This window comes from Eucyclogobius newberryi, unplaced genomic scaffold (genome assembly GCF_026437365.1).
Source record: "Eucyclogobius newberryi isolate DKJ021-1_F unplaced genomic scaffold, fEucNew1.0.hap1 SCAF_11, whole genome shotgun sequence".
Lineage (NCBI taxonomy): Eukaryota > Metazoa > Chordata > Actinopteri > Gobiiformes > Gobiidae > Eucyclogobius > Eucyclogobius newberryi.
The window spans coordinates 29,985,869-30,011,975 of record NW_027315735.1 but is presented as its reverse complement, the minus strand read 5'-3'; the positions used below and the strand labels follow the sequence as shown (position 1 = coordinate 30,011,975).

The following is a 26,107-nucleotide window of genomic DNA, read 5'->3' as shown; positions in this document are numbered from 1 at the left end:
CCACCAACAGAGTTTTCCTTATTAGTATGTCAGAGGTTTGAGCAAACAACGTGAGTACAGCCCGTGTCCGCAATACATCTATTTCCAGACCCATTCCCCCCGTGTATTCCGAGTTCATTTTATCCTTTTATTTACTGATAAACCTTTTTAATACGTTTAAACACAATTCCACTTGGCGATCTACGACTTACTATTGACTTACAGTAAAACAGGCCTCCACAAGTCAGCTGCCGATTGCTTTGTTCAATAGACACACATTTCTTACCCAAAACCAATACGTTAACACAATTTAAAGCTCTGCAAAGGTCCAAACCAATTAATTTATTCACAAACTGTTTTTCTTGTTTCTAAGGCTATCGATCTGGAGTGACCAAAAGGCTTAGAAATATTGCTTTTTCAATTGTCCAGGAACCACAATTTAGTGTTGAGTTTGAGTAAGAGGAAAACGACTGCGGGAGGCGCAGAGGAACAGAGGCGTTTAGCGTTTGTTCGTGATGAGATAAGAATGGGAGCGAGGCCATCGGAGAAGCACCCAATTATTTACACATCTGACCTCATTTTGGACATGAGGTCAGATGTGTCGATATTTTAAATGGTTCGGTAACAACGTGCGCAGAGGTGAAAACGCCCTGGGTTTGATCTCCAGACTCATACTTGCACATTCAACACTAAAACACTAAATCAGATTAAACCAGAATGGTCAATTTAGGACCAAATAAGGCTACCCCAAATAAATTGTCTGTTTGCTGTAACCCGAGCCAACATTTTTCAAGTGGGTCGGACGGTAGGCAAATTCAATTTTTTTTTACTTTGAAGGCAAAAAAAGATCAAAATTTTGCCATTTTTCTACTCAGAATGACCACCAGGGGTCAGGCTTCAACAGTCCAGGGGTCAGGCTTCAACAGTCCAGGGGTCAGGCTTCAACAGTCCAGGGGTCAAGCTTCAACAGTCCAGGGGTCAGGCTTCAACAGTCTAGGGGTCAGGCTTCAACAGTCCAGGGGTCAGGCTTCAACAGTCCAGGGGTCAGGCTTCCACAGTCCAGGGGTCAGGCTTCAACAGTCCAGGGGTCAGGCTTCAACAGTCAATGACGGAAAACGTCTCCATCAACTCGATTGGGAGACTAAATCTCACGATATTTTACGATATTTCAATCGACCTTTTGTACGCCGCTATCCTTTATTTTGGTAGCGAAGGCGAGCGGAGGGAAAATGCGGGCGCCGCCATGTTTGTTGTGATGACGCTGCTGGGCGTGTTTCAATCCCAGAATGCATTGCGTAAGACAACGTGATAGAGCGTGGCATGTACTATGGAGACTTCAATGGCGCCGACAGTCGCTAACCAACTGGTAAAGGCAATACAATGACCCTTGCGCGTGGTCTGTTTTATTATAGATGCATGTGGGAGACCGAAAATTAAGACGCACATGTATTGCACAGTGCGTTATCAGTCTTATGGGATGAAATATAGGTTTACCAGCGTGATAAAAATATTCGACACAGTGGTTTAGGAAAGACCGGTCGGTGAGTTGGCGAAAAATAAAAGATTTTGAAGTTTTTTCAACAAAATGCTGATATTTTTTTTTCAGTTAGTCAGCTAGTTTCATACCGGGATTGCGGCAAACAGACATATTATTTTGCTCAGCCTAACGACGCGTGTGAATTCATACCAAATGTGTTTCTGACAGTGGCATGCATCATACAGAAGCCTAAGTAAAATGACAAAAAAAAAAAAGTTGCACTGGAGTATGAAATGCGGTTGCAAGTGTGAAAATAACAAACAATATCACATATAAGTCGCTCCGGAGTATAAGTATATAAGTATAAATATAAGTATAAGTCGCACACTGGCCAAAACTATGAAAAAAGGTGCAACTAGCCCGGAAAATACGGTACTTTCCTTCATGGCGGAGACTGACGCACGTAAGGGAAAAAAGCCATGGCGTTTATCATAGTTAAACAAGAGGAGCACATAGGATAATTGTGTACCTGTTGTGATATGCACAATGACAACTGTGCTGTAAATAAGCACATGGATCTGATCTTGTTGTCACTGAACTCAGGGATTCATTAATTGGCAGGTGGCGATGCACATTTGTGTCATTAGAGGAGAATTGTTAAAGTGAGGCAGGCAACAGGCAACAGGATGTTCTTGTTCCATCACAACATACACCTGACATGACTTGATGTGCATGATTTACGTTGATACACAGCGTTTATTTGATTTGTAAAGGGATCAAGAACAAGATCAAAACAAACCCATTGTCCTTTATGCACCCCGCTTTATGCAAAGTCACATCCATCATGTCCTTCTTCTGGTTCCACTGCGCACTGATGCTGCTGCTACAATTGTCTACGACTTTCACTAGAGAAATGGCATTGATTTAATTGTTCATTAGTCAGTCTATTGTTAACTACTTCTTCAAAAGTAAAAAAAAGTTTAACAAAGTTTGTGTTGTACCATGAGTGTAAACACCTTTTGTTTCCACTAAATGCTGGAGGGTAGGACTTCTTTATCTGGTATTAATACATTATTGAAAAGAACTGATCCGCCGCGCCACCCCTGGTTCCCAAAGCATTTAGTTGGAGCCATGGAGACTTGGAAAACAGCAGCAGATTGTGCCTTGAAAGAGAATAACAATAATGAAACTTTGAGCAAAAACAGAGCAGAAAAAGAAGCCGAGAGGAGGCGTGGGGCGAGGAGATGGGGACGAGCGTTTTGTGGTGGGATCCGGCAGAGTGCGGCGGTCCCACTGCTCATCTACATTTTAAACTGGCCCTGTGGCTCTATACGCTCACAGTGGGTCAACTGCCACCGCTGTTCTTGGCTTTATAAAGAGTCTCAAAACAAGGCTGCGGTAATGAGTATAGCGATGTGAAAATAGGTGGATTGAAAAGGAAATGTAGTTCAGACTTTAAAATGTATTATAAATGAGAAAAAAGCAGTATTACAATGTATCACCCGAGAAATGAAAAGTATTGGGTCACTATACTCAAGTATTCGAGTACTTTTTTGGCATTCATGTATGAGGGCAATGATAGTACTACACATTTTGATATTTTTAAACAGTTGATGGTAACACATTACTATACAACACAACGGGATATAGTGGAATTAATGTGTTTTGCTGCTGTGTTTCACATAAACAACATTAACCATGTAAAAATGTACAGTTTTTATGCTGGTTTGGGGTTATGATAAGGGTTTGATAACCATGAAATGAAGTAGAAGGACAGTAATTACCACCACGTCATACATAATCAATTAATTACAATTCCACGTCCATCCTAATGCCACGCTAATCTTTTAAACACATAAATACATAAATAATATCAAATGGCAAATAATAAATCCACAATATTCAACATGTACATTATGACTAAAACATGTAGAATCATAAAGTGGGAAAAAAGGAGTATATAAACCAGGACTAAACTCAAAACTAAACCTGTACTAGCTCAGGCCTAAACAACTACTAGAACGCGGCTCGATTTAGTATCAAATGAGGCAAGAACGCACCCTAAAAGTCCACCAGCCCGACGTCAGTCTGACACGCGCCGCTTATCCAACAGCAGGAAATACAAAACCTAACATAAACCATCTCTTGTTTCCACTCACTCCAGAATAGTGCTCATGTAGTCTTTGACCGAGCTTTTGTCTTTGCCCCTGGATATCCCTGCATTAATGATACACACATGAATTAATCACGCAGCATGGCAAACAGCAGCACGCTCTACGATAAAGCAAACCACGCTCCGCCACTGGGTCACTTTTTGCCAGCGCCTTCTCCTTTTTTTCCCCCCGCCGCTGCCTCTTCCACAATAATTAGAAGTCGTGCGGGCGGTTTGTGCCACAGACACGCATCGCTGAAACGCCACACCGAGGAGTCGCCCCTTAAAACCGACGTTACGAGGATGTAGCTGCGGGCAGATAATGGCACTGAGCTAAGCAGGAGGCCGCGCTATCACACAGGGCCAAACGAGCAAGGAACGCGCGGATTTGACCCACTTCCTGTCGTGCTGCTGACTGTGTCACAAGCCGGTCTGTAATGCGAATGTTACTGACAACAGCAGTTTGAAACCATTCTCCGCGCTCCCCATCAGAAACCAATAAATAAGCAGCGTTTCGCATTGTGCCTCATGAGTGTTTCAGTTTGAGTAAATAATGCATGTGCGCTTTATAACTGAACACTCCCAGTTGGCCCGTGCACTTAAAAGTGATGTTTAAAGCAAGTTATCCAAGAGGTCTTTTGCGCTGTATTTGGATACAGACCAATTGACCCCGAGCACGCCTTCTGAGCGGCCGACGAAATACCGATAAGCGAGGCAGGGTCTTTGAAGGTTAAAACGCTCCGACTCAACTGGCACTAGAATGTAGCAGTGGATATATGATGTTTAATACATAATGCCAGTAATTTTAATTGATGGAAATGTAAAAAGACTCATGTTCGATGGATGCGCTGCGTTTGATGCGTGAAATGGGCTAAAAAGTGAAAAGAGTTATCAAGATTTCCTAGAACAAGAGCCCCGCCCTCCAGTTTTGGTGAGAATATACAATTTTTGCATGTGGTTGAAAAAAAAGATAATAAATACGCATCTCTACACAGATGTTGTATGTATTTATCCACATTTATTATCCACATTTATCCTTAACACCTTATTTAATGCATTTTTATAGCATATTTTACACTATTATTATGCATCGCTTTATGCTGCACCAAACTGTTGAAACGCATTGCTGAATTTTCCTTTCGTTTTCCGATCTGATTTGATATCAGAATCTTGCACTGTGGTAGTTTTAGGCTCCTGATAAAGATGTTTCACACTTACTCGCTTTCGGATTATAACTCCATGAAAGGATTTTGGCAAAACCCTGTTAAAATGTGGTGGATTTGGTGGAAGATTCAGTGGTGGCACAAGTGCAGGCAGCAGTAATTAGCCCAGCGCAGAGCCTTTTCTGGCGACAGTGCTCGAGGAGCGAGTGGAAATGTGTGCTCCGAGTTAATGTTGTGAGCCCGAGCGGTTGCTGACAGCCCCCAAATCTTGATGCAAACTGATAAATCAAACTGGGAAATGCTCCTCTGCACACCGCAATGTCTCAGCTCCTTCTGCAAATGAACCCGGCGCTCCGCGTGTGAATATCCCCGCGAGTTTAAGCTGCTTATACGTCAACCCCGGGCAGAGGCAGTACAGTACGGCGGGGCGCCCAAAGAAGACCCTGCTGTCGGGGTTTGACCAGTGAGGTGTCGCGTGAAGCCTATTTACCCCCAACTGCAACCGACTTTCCTTTTTCCAAACCTCGCTGGATGTGTGTGCGCGACTTGCTAATAACTGTGACCGGTTTGAAATGCTAGCGCTTGAATGGATGGAGCGACCTTGCTATCGCGGCTTGGGATGGTGTGCCTCGCAGCTGGGACCGAGCTTGTGTCTGTGCGGAGGAGAAAGGCAGGGAAACATGAAAAGAAGATGGAGAGAGGGAGGAGGGAAAAGGAGTCAAGAGGGAGAAATGCGGTGGCGTATGTCAGCTTCAGATAAGGGCATTAGGCTGCCCCCTGTGGGTTGGGGGAGAGACTGACGGTGCAAATAGAAATGCTCGGCGGATGCAGGATTTACTGCTCGGGACAAGTCGACAAATAATAGATAAGCCACACCAATGACGAGCTTGAAAGTCGGCGTTTGGTCTTGTGTCGTGACCCTGGCATCCAAACAGAATTATTTACATACAACGCAGCTCTCGCTATTGTGCGCAAAACACCGCTGTGCATTGTGGGTAGGAGGCATGCGGAGATGAGAGCCAAGGCTGGCGCATCCTTTGGGGCTGAAGCTGCTTTCATGTCAGACACGGGATCCAGTCAGAAATGGAACAAGGCCTTTTATATTTGCGAAGATAATTGACGATGCCGAGCCAGCGCTGAACCGTGCCCCAAATATTGAACGCGGAAGTAAACGGTTGAAGGACACGGTGTAATAATAAACATGCTCAAACTATATATATACGTTCAAGAGGGTATTTTTTAGAAGCATCTGGATTGTAGACCTCTGCAAAGACACTGCTCCAGTATCGGAACGGTAAATTAATTATTGCATTGATTAATCGATTAAAAGGGTGGAAAATCTCACACGCAAACAGTATCTTAAAGTGCCCAGTCACTCCCAAAACTTCACCTCACTAACCACATGTTCTCCTTTATATTGTGTTCCATATGAATCCTTCTAAACCTAATAAAATAATGAGTCAACTAATATAAATTGTGGTTGACTAACAAAGCTTTCAACTATGCAACGATGAGGTTTAGAGCTCTAGTAAAGAAGATACAAATACATACATACTTTTCAATGTACCAAAGATGTCCAAGTATACTTTACTCTCTACTGTTCTTTCACTCTCTGCATTGTCTGTGGTGATGAACAATTCCTGCCAGAACTGCTTTGGGGCAGACTGAAGGAAATGTGGCGGCTAATCTGGGAAAAGACAGTGGGAACAGGCCGGAACCGAGAATGAACTCTTACCATCTGGGTTTGTTGACCAATACTCTAACCAACTAGATTGCCCATATCTCCAAAGCCTTTTTAATTGAATTTAAAACACTCCTGGATCTAAAAGGGTCAACAACCCAAATTAATCCTAGTTTAGTTTAGTTTATTTATTTAAAGAGACAGTGAAATTATACATTAGCCTAAACAGAACCAAACTGTCGCACACGTCCTAATTTCCGTCTGTCCGTCATAAAAGTTCTGCCGTTCACATTTCAGTCCTCTCAGCACCTTAAAACCATCTTCATTGAACGCATCACATCATTCGCTCTTCCTGGAAACGTCGCGACATCTCCAGAACACATCGGTCCTCAGAATGGGAGCGAGTTTGGTTTGAAAGGAACCATTGTTTGCGTTGCGTTGGTAACATATTTCACAGAGTTTAGCGCAGAAGCCAGTTTCTCCTACCGAAATGACGTTTACGACAGACGCAGTCGACAACGCGTCATATTAAGGGGTCTACCTATGTTTATTCGTTAGAAAACACACTCTTCTAACAAGTTTCCTGGCAAATTATGTGTCTTTTAAGCACAACTAATTCAACGACGAGTCACAACAAGTGTTAATGGAATGGATAACTACACACATTGAGGCCTATATCCTTCTGAAGGTTTTTGTGTCTGTATTTAACACATTATAAGTGCCGAAGTCGGCGCTGGCTCTTGTAGTTGTTGAAAAGTGGGTGACGGAGCTGCTGTTAAAATGAAAGGATCGCTTCCCCCCGCAGAGGTCTGTCGGTGGGTGTTCCCTCGGATGATTACAGCCTGAAACGGTGTTAGTGTCGCTGTCGGTGTTGGTTAAATTAAACTCATTGATTGCATAGCGTTCCGTTGTAACAGCATTAAGAAGCGCGGCGCAAATGATTCATCAACGAGTCGAGGAAAAGACGGAGGAAGAAGATCAAGGAGCTTCGAAAAAGATCCAGGGTTCTAATTTGAAGCGAGGAGCCTGGGACGAGGACTCGAGGCAAGTTCAATGCACGGAAACCACGCTTTCCAAAAAAAAAAAAAAAATCATATTCGGGGGAGAAATGGGCAGATATGTCTCTGTGAAGTCTGGCAGTCATTACCATTGGTGAGCGGGAGGAGGAGGAGGCGGAGGAGGTGGCAGACAAATGACAGGATCCAGAGGGCGAGCGCCGGTCTCCAGAGCCTCTGTGGAGCTGGTTAGTTTGAGCACAATGGCCCCGGTGCAGAGTGTGAAGTGGAAGGAGTCAAAGAGTATAAAATGTACCTGAATGGAAGTGAACGGGGCCTGTCTGGGGACTCCATATTCAATTACTGTTAAAGTCAGCGATACAGCTTGTTATACAGAGGGTGCAAAGGGCCATATGTATACTTATATTCTGTCTTCATGTCACGTGTCACACTTCACTTGGAATCGACTCCAGTCTTATTTTTCTCTTATCTCTTTCCCTGATGCCCTGTTAAAATGTTCCTTTTTATCATTGTGAGTCTTAAGTTATAGAGGGATGTAATCAAAGTTATAGTTTCAAATGTAAATCAATCATGCATTAAAAAGGCAGTGACATCTGGGGATTGGATACACTAATATGACCTACATACTGGTCCTATATGTAACTGCACTGACTGCCTTGTAGTGCCTATACAGTTAAAGGCTCAAAACTTAAGCTTAAATGTTTTTTATTATTTGGATGAGAGAGGATGAGTCTACACAAGCCATATACGGTATGCTAATTTAGAATTTACTGAAAATATAAAAGAATGTACTTGAATTTCTTTTTATTAAAAATCAATATGGAGGTTACTGATTAAGAGCTTGAAGCCAAAGAAACATCACTTTTTAAACACCTAGAGTACATAGAGTAGCTTAATAACATTGTCAAGATAATTGTGGACCCTCAATCAAAAATGGAGAGTGGCAAATGTACCAGAATCATCCTATTTTTAACTATTAACTTCTCCATCTGCTGTTCCTGGGATGTTACCATAAAAAAACACATTTTTATATATACACACACTTCGATATGTACACTTCTATATGTACACTTCTATATGTACACTTTTGTATGTACACTTCTATATGTACACTTCTGTATGTACACTTCTATATGTACACTTCTGTATGTACACTTCTATATGTACACTTCTGTATGTACACTTCTGTATGTACACTTCTATATGTACACTTCTGTATGTACACTTCTGTATGTACACTTCTATATGTACACTTCTGTATGTACACTTCTATATGTACACTTCTGTATGTACACTTCTGTATGTACACTTCTATATGTACACTTCTAAATGTACACTTCTATATGTACACTTCTGTATGTACACTTCTAAATGTACACTTCTATATGTACACTTCTAAATGTACACTTCTATATGTACAGTTCTGTATGTACACTTCTATATGTACACTTCTGTATGTACACTTCTATATGTACACTTCTGTATGTACACTTCTATATGTACACTTCTGTATGTACACTTCTATATGTACACTTCTAAATGTACACTTCTATATGTACACTTCTGTATGTACACTTCTATACGTACACTTCTGTATGTACACTTCTATATGTACACTTCTAAATGTACACTTCTGTATGTACACTTCTATATGTACACTTCTATATGTACACTTCTAAATGTACACTTCTATATGTACACTTCTGTATGTACACTTCTATATGTACACTTCTGTATGTACACTTCTATATGTACACTTCTAAATGTACACTTCTATATGTACACTTCTGTATGTACACTTCTATATGTACACTTCTGTATGTACACTTCTATATGTACACTTCTAAATGTACACTTCTGTATGTACACTTCTGTATGTACACTTCTATATGTACACTTCTAAATGTACACTTCTATATGTACACTTCTAAATGTACACTTCTATATGTACACTTCTGTATGTACACTTCTATATGTACACTTCTAAATGGACACTTCTATATGTACACTTCTATATGTACACTTCTAAATGTACACTTCTATATGTACACTTCTGTATGTACACTTCTATATGTACACTTCTGTATGTATATGTACACTTCTGTATGTACACTTCTATATGTACACTTCTGTATGTACACTTCTGTATGTACACTTCTGTATGTACACTTCGTAACTATTTGGGGATCACTTTTCACTTTAAGTATTGTTAATAATAATAATAATACTAATAGAGTGAATAGAATAGAATAATAATAATAGAATAGAATATAAAAATAGAATAGAATAATAATAATAGTAATAGAGTGTTTATGCTACCATTATTATTAGTATTATCTTGTCTTACGCTAGCTGTTTTTATTTTATACTTTATTTTCCCCTCCATTCCTTATTATGAAATGAGAGGTTTTGTCTATAGGAGTTTTTGTTTATAAGAGTTCTTCTATTAAGAGTGTTTTTAAACTTCCTATAAGTTATCTGTCCTTTTCCTCTGTATCGACCTGCGTTGCAACAATGAAATTTCCCCATGTGTGGACAATAAAGGAATATCTTATCTTGTTACTCTTACTTGAGTACACAATCACATCAACAGGAGTAGAACAAGTCATGAAGTCGTTGCCCAACATCTAAAGACAGACATGGCACGAGTCCAAGTACTATAACTAAACTTCAGCAGTGCTAGTATCAGGAGTGCAGAGGGTACCGTGGACACATTATATTTGCGTATGTATCGACTGTCTCGCCGCCCTCTGTGTCAGGCGTCGTCACGGGGAGCAGCCGAGTGTGACGGACTGACAGAGCGGCGCCGATCCCGGGGTGGATTCTCCGCGACGCCGCCTCACACGGAGAAAGCCCCGCGAAAGCCCGGGGACGGCCAGAGGTCCAGGTGTGTGGGCGTGATTGGTGAGTCCGGCGAATAGGTTATTCCCGCTTCTGCATGCTCCAGCCGCTAATACAGCCCCCACAGGCCCAATCCAGCTCTATTACAACCTTCTCAAAATACACAGCATCAGCGACATAATGGTCAGGATGCCCAATGAAAAGTAACGACGACGATCCGTTATTCTGACCTCTGCGTCCGAGCCGGAGGGAAACCACCTGCATAAGCAACATCGTTTTGCTGAATTTGCCTCTGTAACACATTGATTTGGTCGCATGGATCACAAATTGACTTCTTACATTAGATAGTGGATGCTACAGTCGGTGAGGGCATTATGAAGAACAATAGCCTAAATTAAAATACAATAAAGCCTACTGGACACAACACTAATACAGACAAGAACGCTCCCCTGCTGTATTAGCTTGAATGATTCCTTGGTTCAATTTAATGAAATATGCAAATGTATGTTCCCATTTCTTTACAGTAGATGCAGCGGTTCTATGACTATTCTTTTTTTAATCTTGTGCAGTTGTTATGGTGGTGGTTGTGACAATAACGGCTGAAACTTGACAATTATTTTGGTAGTGGACTATTCAGCCATTATTTGATCAATTAGCTGAAAGGTAAAACTATATATAAATCATTTCTATAGTATATTGTGATTTTTTTGAATACATTTTTAACCAAATGAAGGTGGAAATGTGGTGACTGAAAGCTTTTGTGAATAAACTGTAATATTGATGAACATCTGGATTAGTTTTTTACATTTTTATTTGATAATGCTGAATGAACTGTCTTTTGTTTTGTGTTTTAGAGTCTGTAAAGGCCAGTTGACATTCACAATAATCAAAATACCATCATGATTGTTCATCATGGTATTTGCCATTCTTTTAATTACATTTAGGAGCAATTCTCTTTTGGCCTAGCATTTTTTCTTAAATTGTTTGAACTTACAAGTTAATTTCCATAAGCACTTTACTTCTATTTGTGCATTTGATTTAGTTTCTTTCAGTACATTTTGAATAACTCTCACAATTCTGATGACATTGGTTATTTGTGTGAGTTATCATGCTTTTCTGTCGAGTCAAACCACCGTCTCAAGAGTGTATGAGAAAAACACAACCGCCGTTACATCCCTCTGTACTCTGATTATAACACGTGAGTTTTACGCTTAACCACTCCACAGCGCCGCGTCTGGATTACTGTCTAAAGTGCGCACGCTCGTCTAAGCGGCTCGAGACGGATGTGCGGGGCTTTGTGGATCCCAAATGAAATGTATTTGAGCTAACTTCAGCACCTTGTCATGACATCTTCCCTCATAATCCGGGGCGGCCATTTTAATCACGCTGTTACTGTCGGCTCCCGCGGCGCGACTCACTCTCTCGGATCTTACGGCGGTTCAGCGCGTGGTCCGTCCATTTTGCTTTGAAGTTACACGTTTTTTCCGATCGCAAAGCCGCGTTAATCGGGGCTTATGCGCCAGCGAAAGTCAGGTGAAGTTGGCGTTTTGAATATTAACATGTTACGCGGCAATAGGCTGCGTTCAGGTGACGTCGCGACACTCTAGTAACAGCGCAGCCGACTGAAGGTGGAGGGCAGGTGGTAGAATGTGCTGTTTAACTGTTGAAACGCAGATGTTTTGACCTGGTTTATGCTTCATATCTCTGTAAGTACTGCCTATGCGCATGGAACAAAAATCACAACGGCAGTCGTCTTGCCGCAAGTGAAAATCAAACGATGAAACAGTTTGTTGTTCAGCATTTGTAGGTCATAAGCTTGTATATTTTTTGCACAAAACAGTGAAAATCCCATAGAGTCGCACAGGCCACGCTGCCCTCCATCTGAAATCATCATCTAGAGTGTGAACGCAGTTTATTTACCACTAACCTATGGCCACATACTGTGATCATTTCCCAACAAAAGGAGAGTTATTTATTCCAGGTGGGTCAGCGCTTTATATACATATAATAATTCAAAAATGATTGCATGCAATAATCAAAAGTGAGGCTTTTATGCAGAGAAAATGATTTAGCTGAAAGTGTCAACATGTAGACTTGGCATTTAGAAGTAAATTGTTATATATGTACAGAATAATGCTATTATGTAAGACCTATTAAAGCAGCACTGCACTACTTTTCTTAGCGGAGGGTTTGTCACCCGCTGAGTGACATGGCGCACCTTTAAACAGAATAAATGCCGTTGTATTATTCGCCGTTGTTAGTGTGTCAGTCCCAGTGTTTGTTCCACAATTGTAGCTTTGAGTGACAAACGTCTAAATACTGCCAGAGCCATTTAATGTTTAAAATCAATGCGTGTTCAAAAAATAAAAAAAATAAATAAAAAAGATTACAGGGTCAACAAATGTGAACAGCGTGAGTCCATCTGTGAGAAAATATGTGTGATTTTTACCAACATGGCAGGAATTCTGAACCAGTTAAACTTTATTTTCACTCAAAATGTAACACGGGAGTCACAACAGCAGCCAAAACATTAAGTGGTTTACAATAAAGCTCTAATTTACCTCTTGTTTGTCTCAATGGAGATGTTATCGCTTTGCCTGGAATGTTCCACAGTATTAAAGCCATTTAATACTGCCATTAAACTAGTTTATCTCTCACTTATTCAAGAACAAGTGTGTACCTCGCTTGAAAAACACGTGAGCTGTGTCGCCTCGCCACGGAACTGACCTGTAACTTTGCCCGGGGGCGTCGCCTGCTCGTCTCCATGGGGATGGATACGTTTATTTAAGTCCAGCATTGTAGCGGCAGTTACATAATCGTGAATAGTACTTAATATAAATTCAGAAATGAGTCAGACTTTACGAAAATAGAGTCTGTTTGCTGTACAATTAGAATTTACACAGCGCCGACAAATCCGACCCCAACTGTGTTTCGTAAAATGTTAAATGGCAAAATGTGATAAATAGCTGTCTCGTTAGCTAATTTTTACACCAATATTTAACTAAGACGTAACACATTCCCTCTAACCCTGCCCTGCTTTGACGCGTTGCACTTGAACTTGACATCGCACAGAATTCACACAAATTCTACAGTAAATCGGTCGTTTTTAAAGATTTCGTTGAGCTCAGTTAAGTGTTCTTGTGTGTTTGAAACCTGCTGTATCCTCAAATATCTCCCGTCTATTTTGAAATAATATTAATGATGGGATATGAAGATCCTAATTATAAAGATAAGGAGATCACACACAGCCTAAGTGACAAAAAACTGCACGCAAAAGCACAATATTTTCCCATGAGATCTCCCAGTCACAAACTTCTCCACCATTTTTATCATATTTTACCGTCACGGCTTCTCCCGAGATGATCTAAATTTGATATTGATGTGATTTACAGAACAAAGTTTGAAATATATGAAGTCTAAAGGTAATCAAAAACCAGATAATAATACTCATAAGCCTGCAGAAAATGACATCACTCTTCATCAAAGAACGATTCGTCAGTTCAACACGAGGCTGATATTGAATAATGAGGTGAGCGCGGCGTGTCCCATCTCAAATCTCCTTTGATTAAACACCGGGATTAAAGATGGAACACAAGACAACCCTCTTTGACGACTTCAGACTGTACGGAAGAAACTTTGGGGCTCAAAACGCCAGCGACAGACGAACAGAATGGGATATCGATTACTGGAAAACAATTCAAGACCCGTTCGTTTTCTCACTTTGGAAACGTTATTTAGATCCGAGACGCGCACACTTCACTGTTTGTTTAGGCCGTTGTCAGCGGAAACAAAGGGCTCTTGGCTCTTGTGTCAAATGTAGAAGGGTTTTTGGACCGGATCATGGAGCGCTTCAGACGACCGTCCCTTTATCTCCTCTCGGTTCTCCTTTAACATCGACAACAACAACAACAACTTAACATTCTGAACCAAAAATATACATTATTTCACCTCAGATTTACAGAGTTTAGTGCTTTGTTAAATCTACACGAATCTGCGCTAGCTTTACACAAGACAATGTGTAAAGTATTGTGAAAGAGTGTAGACTTGGCTAGGAAAATAAAAGGGATGATGTATCGTATCAATCCATCCAAACATCTATTTATAATTATTTCAAACAGAAAGCACTTGACAAAATAGACAAAAATTGTAATATTCCAACGTTTTGCAGCCTTTTGAGGTGTGACCTGACAAAAATGGTTAGAATAGAATGAGCTTTGTCCACAACAGCGCCTGGCGACTTCAGCGTCAGCCTCACTACTTCCTGTCCAATTCTATTGCTGTGGTGTTTTTGCAGAGTCATGATAAAATGAGTACATACTTAAAAAGATGAACCCTGAGCTGTGGATGTCACGAACAACAGGTCAAAGCCTTTACAAATGAGGTGAAAACTTCTCTGGTGGCAGATGGAGGGTCAATGCTAATGCTAATTTTAAAGCATACCAAAATACAATAAAAACTATAAAACAATCAGGCAGTTTTCAAGTTATTTCTTCATATATTTCCTTTTTAATACAATTTAACTGTTAGCTTAGCCCATTGCACTGTCACGTGAGAAAAGCTCTACTGTGGCCACGCCTCACCACATTTATAGAGAGACAAATCAGACGTAAAGTTGTGCTAAATATCCTCTAGCGTGCGGTCGACCTTAGACAAAGAACACGTCGGTGAGCATTCCAGAGGCGCTGGGATTTAGCCACCAACCTTTCTGCAACCGGATAAACATTTCTTCAGAGAAACTTTCATTCTCAGACACAGTTATGTCCCCACGAGCTCTTTGACATTAAGGCCTATTGATGTTTTTGCAGCGCTCCTTTTTTGTGCAGACAAACAAACACGGCCGCCTCGTACCTCGCGGGTTGTTGAGCGCTGTCTCCGTGGCCTTCCTGCCCTCGCCGCAGTGGCTCTGGTCGAAGGGGAGGCACTGCTCGCCCGTTCCCGCCACCACCTCCAGGTTCCGGGACGGGTCTTTGGGCTGCCCCAGGTTCCGGACGCGGAAAACTCTGCGACTGCTGGTGTCGGATACGTACAGCACCTCTCCCATCGGGTCCATGGCCAGGTAGTACTTGTGGGCCGGGCTGGTGCTGCAGGAGAAGAACAAGAGTCATCATCAGAGTGTTTCATGTAACGCAGGCATGTCCAAACTAGGGCCCGGGGCCAAATGAGGCCCTCAGACGAATTTTTGTTGGCCCTCCAGCTTCCTGCTATGTTGGCCTAAACAACGAAAAGTAGGCAAGGCAAGGCAAGTTTATTTGTAGAGCACATTTCATACACTAGGCAATTCAAAGTGCTTCACACAACAGGAAAAATGCATTAAAATCACAAAGAAATGACAGAAACAGAAAAATAATAAAATTAACTAGATACAAAATAAAAATAAAAAACACCTAGCCAAATCCAAATTTATCTGATCTAAATACTAGTTTTATAATTGTAGAGAATGTCTCTAAGAAAGACCTTTTAATTTGAATAAATTTAAAAGGTGCTATTTTTAAAGCCAAGATTTAAAGGTGCAGGGTACTACCTCAAAATAGTCCCAGATACATTTTAGTATTTAAAATGTCAAAAAAAAATAAAAAAAATAAAAAAAATACATAAATAAATACATAAATAAATACATAAATAAATAAAAAAATAAAAAAATAAATTAAAAATAAAAAAGGGTAACGTGTAAATAATTTAAGACATAAAAGAGAAGAGTGCAAAGAAAAATCCTTTCAGTCGTATGCGCAGCTAAACAAAACTGTTTTTAGCTTAGATTTGAACATTGTCAGAGTTGAAGCCTGTCTCACATCTTCAGGAAGACTGTTCCAGGTTTTAGCTGCATAAAACTTAAACGCAGATTCCCCATGTTTTGTCCTGACTCTGGCACCAGCAGGAGGCCGGTCCATGTTTAGTCCTGACTCTGGCACCAGCAGGAGGCCGGTCCATGTTTAGTCCTGACTCTGGCGCCAGCAGGAGGCCGGTCCATGTTTAGTCCTGACTCTGGCACCAGCAGGAGGCCGGTCCATGTTTAGTCCTGACTCTGGCACCAGCAGGAGGCCGGTCCATGTTTAGTCCTGACTCTGGCACCTGCAGGAGGCCGGCCCATGTTTAGTCCTGACTCTGGCACCAGCAGGAGGCCGGTCCCTGAGGTCCTCAGAGTCCGAGTACTTTTTACTGTGAAATTGGGAAAATTCAGGCATATTGATGTTATACCAACCTAATATTAATGTTCTATGTCTAATTAAAGGTGTGGAGGCTCATCGCAATTACGTCAAATGCAAAATTTCGAATTGTTCACTTTGTCATTCAACAAATTCGACATTGTCAAGTTGTTTGTGGCCCTCTGCCCTGTTTAAGTTTCAAAATGCGGCCCTTGGTGAAAAAAGTTTGGACACCCCTTGCCCAAACCAAACTGTGGAGTTCATTTGCAAAAACAGATCTCTCCGTTTTTGAAAATGTGTCACATAGTTGTTGTTATTTTGAAGCCATCCTCATATACACATATTATAGCTATAGAGTCGAGGGCATTTGCTAAAACAGGGATGGATTGGCTTTTGAAAACGCTCATAGACAAAGAGCTCATTTTACGCTCTCAATTTTTGTTTTTTTGTTTTTTTCAAACGACACCCATCTGTGTTTGCAAATGAACTCTTCAGAATGTGGAAGTACAATTTGATCACGGTTCATATTGCCAGTATTATATTACCTTTATGAGGGAATTAAAGCAATCTGCTTCAATCAGAGTTCATACTTCAGTGGAACATATGGGTGTAAATCTGGTGGTGTGCATGTTTCTCACGCTCCATTCAGATTCAGACTCACTAGTGACATTTAGGACTGTTAAATCCTGTTTGGATCTGGTTGATTTGACCCTGATTTGACCTTGGTTTGACCTTGGTTTGACCCTTGTTTGACCCTGGTTTGACCCTGGTGTGATCTACATCTAGTCCTTGTTTTGTCTTGTACGATTACAGTGTATTTTTGCATGTTAGATGTTTAATCCTTGCAGTTTAGCCCTGATGGGTTGGTCTGAATTTAATACATTTTTACTTTGGACAATCCTGACTTATTGCAGTCCATCACTCCTTCTTGGCGTTTGAAATCCACTGAGATCTGACTTTCTCAACCCAAAAATAGTAACTTCCCTTAAAGTTTGAGACAGCCGCAGCATCAACTACATTATTGAAACATACAAAAGGTCATAAAATTGATTTAATATTACGCTCACTGGTGCCAATGTTATTATATATTTGTTCAGAAAATCCTCCTTATGTCAATCTCCCTTTCTTTTATGCGCCCCCGAGCTGCTGTGCAGTAATATACGCACACGTTACTGTCTCTTTATGGAGGCTCGCGTTGCTCGGAGAGTTGCCACGAGCCTGTTTTTGCGACAGTGTGGTTTATAGTCGCAGTATTATGTTTGTCAGTATAAATTTTGGCGTGCCAGATAAGAGAGCTTATGTATATATGCATGCGCAGACCGGCTGCAGTGGAAGGCTGCATAATTGAAGCCGAGCTAAACTCGAGCACGATCCGTACACTATCTCTGACATGTGACGCGATTGGGGCCAGCGTAAGAGCTGTTTGGAGCCTTCGCTTTGTGTTCTGTTCAAAATGTACGTTTCCAGGAACACGTGCAGGCGGCGGGGTTGTAAAATGGATGCAGATGGAGAGGAGACACGGCCCAATTATATCCAGTGGGTTTGGGGCTGGTGCACTGGGTTGTCATATCGAAAAGGCGAGATGGCAGGTTGGTAAAAGGTCAGGTTGTATTGGAGCGTCAATCTCGGGCTATAGATTTTTGAACACGCATTTAAGAAGAGCTGTTGTCCACGGTATAGTTAGATTCTTTGACACCCGCGGATCATTATTTTATGTTTTGGATGCGTTAAATTGAAATATTGATCCAAAAAAGACGCAGCGAAAGAAACATGTCCACGGACTTCTGCCCTGATTTCCGACCGCCGCTTTACAGTATCCGCTAACGCTATCAATAGCTACGGTTCGCGCTAATCACCAAGGTTTTCTTTCTGTTGTTGTTGTTGTTGTTGTGGTGTCACAATGGCTACACAAAACCCACCCTAACCGAAGACTTGAATGCAGGAGAATACAGATCAATGCTAAATGAGAAGACGGAAACAATTATAATATGGTTTAAATGCTCTTAAAGTCGATTTGCATAATTTGTCTTCTTTAACATTGAGCATGAATTGTCAAATAACGATTTGCATTTAAATGAGCACAATAGAAACATTTATTAAAGGTCGTATACAGGCCAAAACGGTTAAAAAACAACTAATTGGACCGAGCAAATGAAAGTACATGACAAATGTGTGAGGGTTTCCATATAGACTGGATCTTTTTAAACATACTTGGACATTAAACAGTCTTTTGTTATTGTGGGAAGAGTTAAGTTATGATCGAATTACAGCAAAACTACAACATAAGAAATGAAACAAAACGACAACAGTAAATGATGAATAACTAATGAACAAGTCTATGCTACTTATGCAAAAGCTGCTGTTTTGCAAAAGGTCTAGCCCTGCACTTTTGACACTTATTTTTAACATTATCCATGCATATTTGGTCAAAAATAAAAACAGTTCTGTCCTTAATTTAAATTCTAGACTACATGCTTAACTGTACTGCAATGCTATTTATTGTTAAGGTTCAACATAGACCTAAAAGGCAATATGTTTCTTAATAAGTCATTTCACAAGGATTTACATTTGGATAATAATGTATACTAGTCTGGGTAAAGACAGAAAAACATTAGAATTGAAAAGTATAAAGCGCGTCCATTTCAATAGTCTAATTTCATTTCACATTAAGAGGAAACAGAAAATGTCATGACAAGGGAAACTTACTTTGACATGCATTCTTGTAGCAATTTATTTCCCCAACAAAATATTACATTAACGATGATAACGCATCAAATTTGGAAGCCAAATTGTCAGAAAACCTTTTTTTCTTTTTTTTTATCTAGAAGGAAATTGGAGTATAAAATCGTGCCTTGCTATTAATTTGGTGTCATATACAACGCGCCGGTCTTGTTTTTTTCAACTTGTGTTTTTATGGTTTATCTGGTAATTATTGTCATCTAAAATGGCAGAATGTTTCTCAAAATGAATGTTACTACCTTGGGAATACGAAATAAACTGCGGCTGAACATGCAAATAGCACAGAACATCGTGAAATAGCCTTGTGAGACCCGTTTCTCGTTATGTGCCGCCTCGATTGCTGAAAGTCTATGGCTCATCAGCGCGAACAGTCAAATAAAAGCAAACATTAACTCATAAATAGATCAGAGGCACGACATTCTATTCTTCTCTTGTGATTCCGAAATGCAAATGTGTCCACTTAGCCTCTTCTTGACAGTGAATCCTGTAAGACACGTGGGAGGAACGCCAACTGCAGTAATTGCGGCCGAGTACAGTAGTCATGTTATGTACCGCATGTACCAGGTTCATTAAGCTCATCACGTATGCAGATGCCGTTTGGTTCAAGTACATTTCTTTTGTCCTCTCCAACTTGAAATATTAATTAAAACATAAATATGACCTTTAAATGGGGAATGATCAAAATTATATAAATGCATTCATAATCTGGATAACTGCTGGATAAATTACAATAAATGTGAAGGAGAAGGTCATTTTGTATTGACAGATGAAGAATGGGAGGGTTTTTATGATTCTCAATGCACAAAATCACATGTTTGAAAAGAATTCTGGAGGAAAAATGAATCATGTTTGTTCATAACAGCGTGTCTAAGTGCTCACAGTTCACTGGGAAGTTCTAACTGCTGGAGACATTGTGATTTTCAGGATGGCCCACCATTATCATACGTTTTGGGACTGTTGATCTCAGAGTTATGTGCTTAGGCCTTAAAACTTTGACTGTGCCGTGATAATGTTTCTTTGAATGTTTTGTGCTACTTGCATTATTTATATTTCATTTTTTGCTTTTTGGTCACGTTCTGTTCTGTGTTTAATTTAGTTTTTTAATTGGAAAAAGACAAAGTAAAGTACCTGCTTTTCTGCTTTTCTAAAAACGCAGAAAAGAATATACATTGGAATTGATGATAGGTTTCTTACAATAAAAATATGAGGACAGTTGGTTTACCTAATCTGCAACTACTTTTGTACTTTACAGACAGTATTATGATAACGATTCCTTACTATTACTTCTGTGACCAATTGGCCACTTATGGGCAATAGCACACTTTGGCATCACAATTCCAGAAAAACAAACCGGTGTAGAAACTAAAACGGTCCAAGTGGATCTTTCCATGTATTTAAAACTCGGTTTGTTGACCTTCCTTGGAGATTTTTTTTTTATTCAGCCAATGAGTCACAGAACCCCATTATACATACCATTCATTTATTTATTCAACCAGGAAAATAACTGAGATTTAGCTTCTCTTTTTCGGGGATCAGAGTCCTGGATCCAAAGGGGAGGAGCCTATTGTACATGGTTTTAAAATGGATGGTTAGAAACTTTGTCAGAGGACGACACACCGGTACGCGCTGCATTTCTCCACACGTTGGGAATCCGCCCACGTTAACTGTGTCATAAACTTATCTGAGCATGATCGGGTTAATTGCAGTAAAACGACACGTCCTCGGTGCATGGAACCACGTTAAAGTTTGAAGCGGACTCGACTTGACAGATCTATTTTTATTAATTCTGGAAAGTGCTATCCTTTTATTCTTCTTCCACTCCTACTGCTAAAACCTATATACAATACATACAACAACCTATATACTATACGTACAACATACAACAACCTATATACTATACATACAACACACAACAACCTATATACTATACATACAACATACATACAACATACAACAACCTATATACTATACATACAACAACCTATATACTATACGTACAACATACAACAACCTATATACTATACATACAACACACAACAACCTATATACTATACATACAACACACAACAACCTATATACTATACATACAACATACAACAACCTATATACTATACATACAACACACAACAACCTATATACTATACATACAACACACAACAACCTATATACTATACATACAACATACAACAACCTATATACTATACATACAACATACAACAACCTATATACTATACATACAACAACCTATATACTATACATACAACATACAACAACCTATATACTATACATACAACATACATACAACATACAACAACCTATATACTATACATACAACACACAACAACCTATATACTATACATACAACAACCTATATACTATACATACAACATACAACAACATATATACTATACATACAACATACAACAACCTATATACTATACATACAACATACAACAACCTATATACTATACATACAACAACCTATATACTATACATACAACATACAACAACCTATATACTATACATACAACGTACATACAACATACAACAACCTATATACTATACATACAACATACAACAACCTATACTATACACACAACATCCATATTATTCCTCGTCATCGTACTACTCCTTCTCCTACTACTCCCACTCCTACTCCTGATCCTACTTCTATTAATCCTAATCCTACTACTTCTTCTCCTGCTATTCCTCCTACTACTCCCACTCCTACTCCTGATCCTACTTCTATTAATCCTAATCCTACTACTTCTTCTCCTGCTATTCCTCCTACTACTCCCACTCCTACTACCTCTACTCCTACTCCTTTGCCTGCTACTCCAACTCCTACTCCTACTCCTGACCCTACTTCTACTCCTACTACCGGATACAGTTTAAAATTCTTGTTTTAACTTTTAGAGCTTTAAATGGTCAGGTCCCTCTGTACATCAGCGATCTGATTAAACCGTACGCTCCCTCTCGCTCACTAAGGTCCTTGGATCAGAAACTGTTGTTGGTTCCTCGCACCCGTTTTTGGACCAGAGGAGACAGATCCTTCCAGGCTGTTGCCCCCAGACTCTGGAACGATCTTCCGTTCTCCCTACGGTCACTGGACTCAGTTACTGCTTTTAAGGGTCAGCTCAAAACCTTTTTATTTAGTCAAGCCTTTTAAATGCACTTGTTTTACGGACTGATTTTACTGTATATTGTTGTATATGTATTGTTCACTGTAAGTTTTTTGTGTTTTTATTGTTTTATTCTGTGTTTTGTGAAGCACTTTGTGACCTCTGTCTGTGAAAGGTGCTATATAAATAACATTTATTTACTTACTTACTTACTACTATTCCCACTCCGTCTCCTAATCCTACTTCTATTCCCCCTAATCCTACTACTGCTATTCCTCCAACTACTCCAACTCCTACTACCTCTACTCCTACTCCTTTGCCTGCTACTTCAACTCCTAATCCTACTTTTGCTACTCCTGCTTCTCCTGCTACTTCTTCTACTTCTACTACTACTACTCCCACCTAATCCTACTACTGCTTCACCTGCTACTCCTACTACTCCAACTCCTACTACCTCTACTCCTACTCCTTTGCCTGCTACTTCAACTCCTAATCCTACTATTGCTACTCCTGCTTCTCCTGCTACTTCTTCTACTTCTACTACTACTACTCCCACCTAATCCTACTACTGCTTCACCTGCTACTCCTACTACTCCAACTCCTACTACCTCTACTCCTACTCCTTTGCCTGCTACTTCAACTCCTAATCCTACTATTGCTACTCCTGCTTCTCCTGCTACTTCTTCTACTTCTACTACTACTACTCCCACCTAATCCTACTACTGCTTCACCTGCTACTCTTACTCCTTTTACTCCTAATGCTATTCTTACTCCAGCTACTGCCACTCCTACTCCTTCTACTCCTAATCCTACTACTGCTTCTCCTGCTACTCCTACTACTCCAACTCCTACTACCTCTACTCCTACTGCTTCTCCAACTCCAGCTACAGCCACTCCTACTCCTTCTACTCCTAATCCTACTACTGCTTCAACTGCTACTCCTACTACTCCAACTCCTACTACCTCTACTCCTACTGCTTCTCAAACTCCAGCTACAGCCACTCCTACTCCTTCTACTCCTTCTACTGCTACTCCAGATACTGCCCTCCTACTCCTTCTATCTCTCTACCACGACTGCGTCCATTGTACACAAAGTAAAAATGCACGTGGCTTGTTCATTAGACTTAAGCCTTTATTGTCGTTTCCCTCAGTTCGGCAGCTCCGCGCCTTTAGCTTCGCATGTGCCCGTATTTCAACTATTACTTTGCAGTGTGAAATTGGGTGTCATTCAGGTCTGGACACAGTCTTGCTGCCAATTAAACTCAAGGACTCACCTCTGCTCCTCTTTTTGTCGTAACCACCTACTGAATAATATCTCACAAATGAAATTAAAATATGGAACGGCGGAGCGGCTGCTATACTTTTATCTTTGCACCTCCATTTCACAGGTTCCAGTGTGATTTTTGGCGTGTTTGCTTTGGCTCCCGCGGACGCAGTTACACGCGGGAAAGAAAGAATGTATTTTTGATGAGATATTAGTCGGGAGTTTTCTCATAATGCGAAGGGGAGAGACTGAGAGAACATATTCTGATGAGAGCAGGGGCGCTGTCAGTCATAGAGGCCATTAACTGTTTACAGAAGTGAGCGCTGAACTGCACATGCATAATTTAGGCCTGGATCCAGAGAGAGCCATCCACCCAGTTACAAAGTGCATTCACTATACTGCCATGGAACTTCATTCAAGTGGTCGGCAATCTCTCACGCAGTATTTACGGTTGGCTGGGTTCATCCTGGAGTTTAGTCCTCGTTTGGTTCTAGTGTAGTCCTATGTTTAGACCGGTCCGTATTTAGTCGCGTCTCGGTTTAGGGTGCGTTCGCGGTTGTCTATTGTGCTAAACATTCTTCTTGTCGTCAATTGCGGTAGACATCTATTGTATACATTGAAAAAAATATCAAAATATACTGTATTTATAGTCCTGGAGCCCAATTTAGTCCGTGTTCTGGTTGAGCTTTAGTTTAGGTGTACAGCGCAAGAACGTGGAGTCCTATATTAGTATTTGTTCAGTCCTGGTTTAAGATTGGTTCGGTTCTTGTTTATTGCTATACATCCTTATCTAAACTTGATTTATTTGTTTAGTTGGATCATTTAGTCTTGAATTAAGAGCTTATTGAGTCCTGGATTGAACCTTATTTAGTGCTGGTTTAGTCATGCCTCAATGCTAGATGATTTACTAGTTTACGATCAGCATTTTGGTCTTCACACTTATTCGCCAGATTAAAATTGGGACTAAACCAGAACTAAAACTGCATTAGATCAAGACTAAACCAGGACAAAAACAGGACCAAACCCAGACCACATCAGGACTACAATGGGCTCAATTTACGACCAAATAACGGCAATTACGTACAAACTCTTAATTTACATGGGTCAGATAATGTCTACGACCTGATTTAGAAAAGGCCTGGTCTTGGTTTAGTTCAATGTTGATTACGGATAATTACTTTCACTGCCCTCGTTAGTGTTTAGTGAAGGTTTAATACTTATGATGTGCAGGTTCTTACTTTGACACATTAGTAGTACATTTCATTGATTGTTTGGTATCATTTAATTGCACTTGTTGTGGGGACTATCACAACTTCCTGAAGCCACACATGTTTTGGAACGAGGGAGGTGCTAAAGATGTCATACAACTTCCATTGCACTATACATTATTTCTAGTTTTTGGACAGAATGTCATTTGATGAACCTGTTTTTGTCCGTCTTCATTTCTGTCATGATTCAGAGCTGCTGCATGTGCTCGCTGAAGGCTACAATAATGGTAATATGATGACTAATCCACTAACAATAGCACTTGGACCTGCATGTTACCCTCTGCATGATAACTAAATACTCACAGATAACTGGGATCTGCTCGTTCCTGACCGCCTCTGAATTGACTGTCTGTCCTTCCCGATAATGGTCCACACCCCTGATGCCTTTATATCCCGGGCTAGTAGATATAAAGTAGAGGAATAGACAATGGGTTTTGCTCTGAGTACATCCCCTATCCACAGACCCCCTTTTTGGTTTGGTTGTTGGCCCATAGGCACTTTGCTGGGAACCGAGCGAAAAGCTTTGAAAGGAGAATATGGATGAATAATTAATGCGTTGGACTTGGGAGAACAATAGTATGGAATAAAAGGGAATCACTAACACACAGTTAAAGCAAAGCAGAAGGAACGGAGGAAGTAAGAGCTAAGAGCGGGGTGTTCCAACGTGAGGAGCGGGGCGTCCGAAATGCCTTGGGACTGAACACACTCTGTGAGACTAACACGAGAGATGCATCCGGGGACGGAAGTGCACAAAATCAGTGCTCTTCACAAGCAAATGTTCACTGTACAAGTTATTCATCCAGCCACAAAGCCAATGCGTTACATTCTCGAACCTGGAGGGAAGGGAAGTTGGGCGGGGAAGTGAAATTGATATACATTTGACTGTACACAAGGAGCCACGTGGCTACTGCAGCTTTAGCAAATACAACTAAATAAAATATTGACACATTTCATGAACATAAACTATTCGAAACCACATGTTTTTACCTATTTTTTTTACTGACAGATTGTGGACCTCGCGATTCAAAAAAACCCTCCCAAATAATTGACGATTTCACAAGACTCGATCTGTTGATTAATTGCTCAGCCCGAATGACAGCATTTCCTGAAAGAATGACTGATTATGAAGTATCTAGCTGCATATGGCAATTTGGGTTAGGTTCAACTTTATTGTCCCCGAAGGCGAAATTTGTTTTGGCCTCACAATTTATTTTGTACAGCCCAGAATCACAACCACAGTTTCCTCGCCGGGCTTCATTAAA

The 26,107-nt window shown here is 40.5% G+C and overlaps 1 protein-coding gene across 2 annotated transcripts in view; it reads right to left on the bottom strand.

Annotated features, from left to right (window-relative positions):
- The window catches only part of tenm1 (teneurin transmembrane protein 1), a 398,797-nt gene that overhangs the window by 91,747 nt on the left and 280,943 nt on the right, over positions 1-26,107 (bottom strand). For both annotated transcript variants that reach the window (XM_072439861.1, XM_072439862.1), the window contains one exon: positions 15,158-15,390. In XM_072439861.1, the coding sequence (XP_072295962.1) occupies positions 15,158-15,390 (233 nt within the window). The remainder of the gene's footprint in view (positions 1-15,157; positions 15,391-26,107) is intronic.